Consider the following 2942-nt stretch of genomic DNA (forward strand, 5'->3'; position numbering starts at 1 on the left):
CCAGCCTGGTCTACAGAGCTAGTTCCAGGACAGGCTCCAAAGCCACAGAGAAACCCTGTCTCGAAAAACAAACAAACAAACAAAACAAAAAAAAATTAAGCAGTCATAGCACTCAGGAGGTTGATGGAAGGTGATCTTGAATTTGAAGTCAGTCCAGGCTACATAGTAAAACCCTATCTCAATTTTTTTCTTTCAGTTTGAAGACCCCCACACAAACTTAAAAATTAAAAGTCATAAAGAATAAAGTTTGGGCCGGGATGAGAATGTAGGTCACAGGTTGATTTAGCAGGAGTCAGGCCCTCAGTTGGAGTCCCAGGAAAATGAATGAATGTTATAAACACAAAGAAAGTGCAAATGAACTAATTGTAGAACTGGATTAAACTTCTAATTTCCAGTAGGGTCTCCTTACATACAACCTGGAAGCTGAATGTCATCCTGTTACCTACTGGGAGGGCCCTAAGTGACCACACTGCTGGAAACCCATTTGTTCTGGAGAGGCACCAGCACCGCGGCCCGCGCCCCTGCTCCACGAGTGTCCGCGCTCCACCTCCCAATGACTCCCAGGCCGCGCGCCCACGCGCCTCGGGGCCTTCGATTGGGCAGCTCCGCGGAGGTGTGGCCGGAAGAGGCGGGGCTGATTGGGAAGCGCGTGGTGTTCCCGAAACATGGCGGAGCACCAGAGGAAGCGTCCGTGTGGCCCAGTAAGTGGCAGTAGGTGGGGTTCCGGGCGAGGCCGAGGCGCCGCGGCGTCTCTCCGGTGTCGGTCTGGGGGCTCCCTCCTCGCCGCTCGCCCGGGGCCTGAGCTTGCGAGGTTAGCTGGCCCGGGCTACATTCCGCAGGGCGGCGGTGCTCACGCTGCCGAGCCCTTTCCTGACTTGCTTCTGATTCCTAGAGCAACGTTGTGGCCCGACCGCTCCTCCCTTGCCTCAGTTTCTTCTTTTGTCCTATGGGAATTTATTCCTGAACTTCCCGGTTGGTTACTGTGCCGAGGTTACTGTGCGAATCCCTGTGCTCCTGCCTGGGTTGGGGAATTCAGATGGCTGGAGCCCGGCAACGATGCTCCCCGCCGATGTGTGACCGTTTAGGCTCTCATTCTCCCTCCTGCTCTTCCAGGGCGAACACGGCCAAAAGGTTGAATGGCGAAAATGGAAGCAGCAGAGTAAGTAAGGGCTGAGCCCTCCCTTTCCCCAGCCCACCTAATGCCCTGCAGACTGACCCCAGGCTGCTTCAGTGAGAGGGAAATCTCACTATGGGGCCCTCTTCCCCCATCAATTCTTCTCCAGAGAAGGAGGAGAAAAAGAAGTGGAAGGACCTCAAAATGATGAAAAAACTGGAGCGGCAGCGGGCGCAGGAGGAACAGGCTAAGCGCCAGGAGGAGGAGGAGGCTGCTGCCCAAAGTAGCGACCAGGGTAAGCGCTGGATCCTGGGGCCGACCCTCACACCTAACCTGCCGCCCTCTCTCGCTCCTCTATCCTCTGTCCCTCTCTCCTTTGCTTTTTCCTCCTCTTTCTCTCTTCCCCTTCATTTTTCTCCCTCCCTCTCTTTCTCTTTTTTTTCCCTTTAAGTGAGGGGCTAAAGATTAAAGCCAGAGCCTTTATTCATAGTAGGTGAGCATTCACTCGCCAGCCTACCCTTGGCTCAGACCTCCTGAGCACGTTCTGAGTGCTTTGGTTACATTTTTAATTTAATTTCATAATGGAAATATTTATCTTCCCATTGTATCTAATACATGCTGAAAATTGTCCAGAAAATTATGAAAAAGAAAAATTGGGGGCTGGAGAACTGGCTCAGTGGTTAAGAGCATTGGCAGCTCTTCCCAGCACCCACTTGGCAGCTCCCAACTGTCTGTAAGTCCAGTTTCAGGGCATCTGATGGCAAGGCACATAAAATAAAGTTAAATAAATTTAAAAAAAAAAGAAAGACAAACTGAGCAGGTTGTGGCTGTGGTTTGTTCTGACATTATGACTAGTGGTGCGGCCGGACAGAGTGTACGGTGTAACAGCCAGGAATCCTGGGTTAGTACATTCCCCTGTCTTTATTCCCCCAACAGACTATCTTTTTCTGGTTGTTGTGATACACATAGCTATAATCTCAATACCTGGGACTCTGAGGCAGGAGGATAGAGATTTAAGGGCTAGTCCAGGGCAAGTAGTTGCCACGTCTAAAACAAACAAAACCAAAAGTATCCTCTTTCACTGGTGGGTGTGTGGGAGTGGTAACATTGTGTACCCTTGTGGAGCTCAGCTGCTGGCCTCTGTGGTGGTGAGAAGTCCTCTGTTCAAGGACTCTGGAAGTGATCTATGTGTCACCTCGTTCAGATAAAGAAACCGGGAGGGACAGAATATGGAGGCTCATCTACAGCAAGGCAACCTAGCTCCTATCTCAGCTCCCCACCGCTTAGTCCCGGTAGGCAGAACACTTAGCCGACTTTCCTGGGTGACAGAGCACACTCAGGTAAATGAAGGGCAGTGATTTCAGGAGCTTTCCGCTGGTCTTCACTACACAGATGCTCCTGCCCTTCAGTTGGTGAAGTTAACCCCTGAGCCATCTCTCAGCCCCGAGACTTCTTATTAATTATGAAAGCTCAGCCTTCTCTGTGAGTTCGAGGCCAGCCTGGTCTATAAAGGGAGTTCCAGGACAGGCTTCAAAGCTACAGAGAAACCCTGTCTCGAAAAAAAAAAAAAAAAAGCTCAGCCTTAGCTTAGACTTGTCCCTAACTAGCTATTATAACTTAAATTAACCTGTTTCTGTTAGTCCATGGTCTTCCACGTGGAATTTTTATCTCTCCATTCTGGATATCCGACTTGGTCTGTGGCTCACAGGCATCTCCTGAGAGTCCAGACTCATTGCCTCTTCCCACCCCACATCCCACCTAGCCTCTCCTGCCCAACTATTGGCCAGTCAGCTCTATTTATTTATTTATTTATTTATTTATTTATTTT

General features: G+C 50.1%; 1 protein-coding gene across 1 annotated transcript in view; it reads left to right on the forward strand.

Moving 5' to 3' along the window:
* The first annotated feature begins 652 nt into the window (after window positions 1-652).
* The window catches only part of Spout1 (SPOUT domain containing methyltransferase 1), a 7600-nt gene continuing 5310 nt past the window's right edge, over window positions 653-2942 (forward strand). Inside the window, exons 1-3 of the mRNA XM_005346145.3 lie at window positions 653-701; window positions 1114-1159; window positions 1284-1409. Coding sequence (XP_005346202.1) covers window positions 666-701; window positions 1114-1159; window positions 1284-1409 — 208 coding nt within the window. The 5' untranslated portion in view covers window positions 653-665. The remainder of the gene's footprint in view (window positions 702-1113; window positions 1160-1283; window positions 1410-2942) is intronic.

The sequence above is a fragment of the Microtus ochrogaster genome, chromosome 4 (assembly GCF_000317375.1).
Source record: "Microtus ochrogaster isolate Prairie Vole_2 chromosome 4, MicOch1.0, whole genome shotgun sequence".
NCBI lineage: Eukaryota > Metazoa > Chordata > Mammalia > Rodentia > Cricetidae > Microtus > Microtus ochrogaster.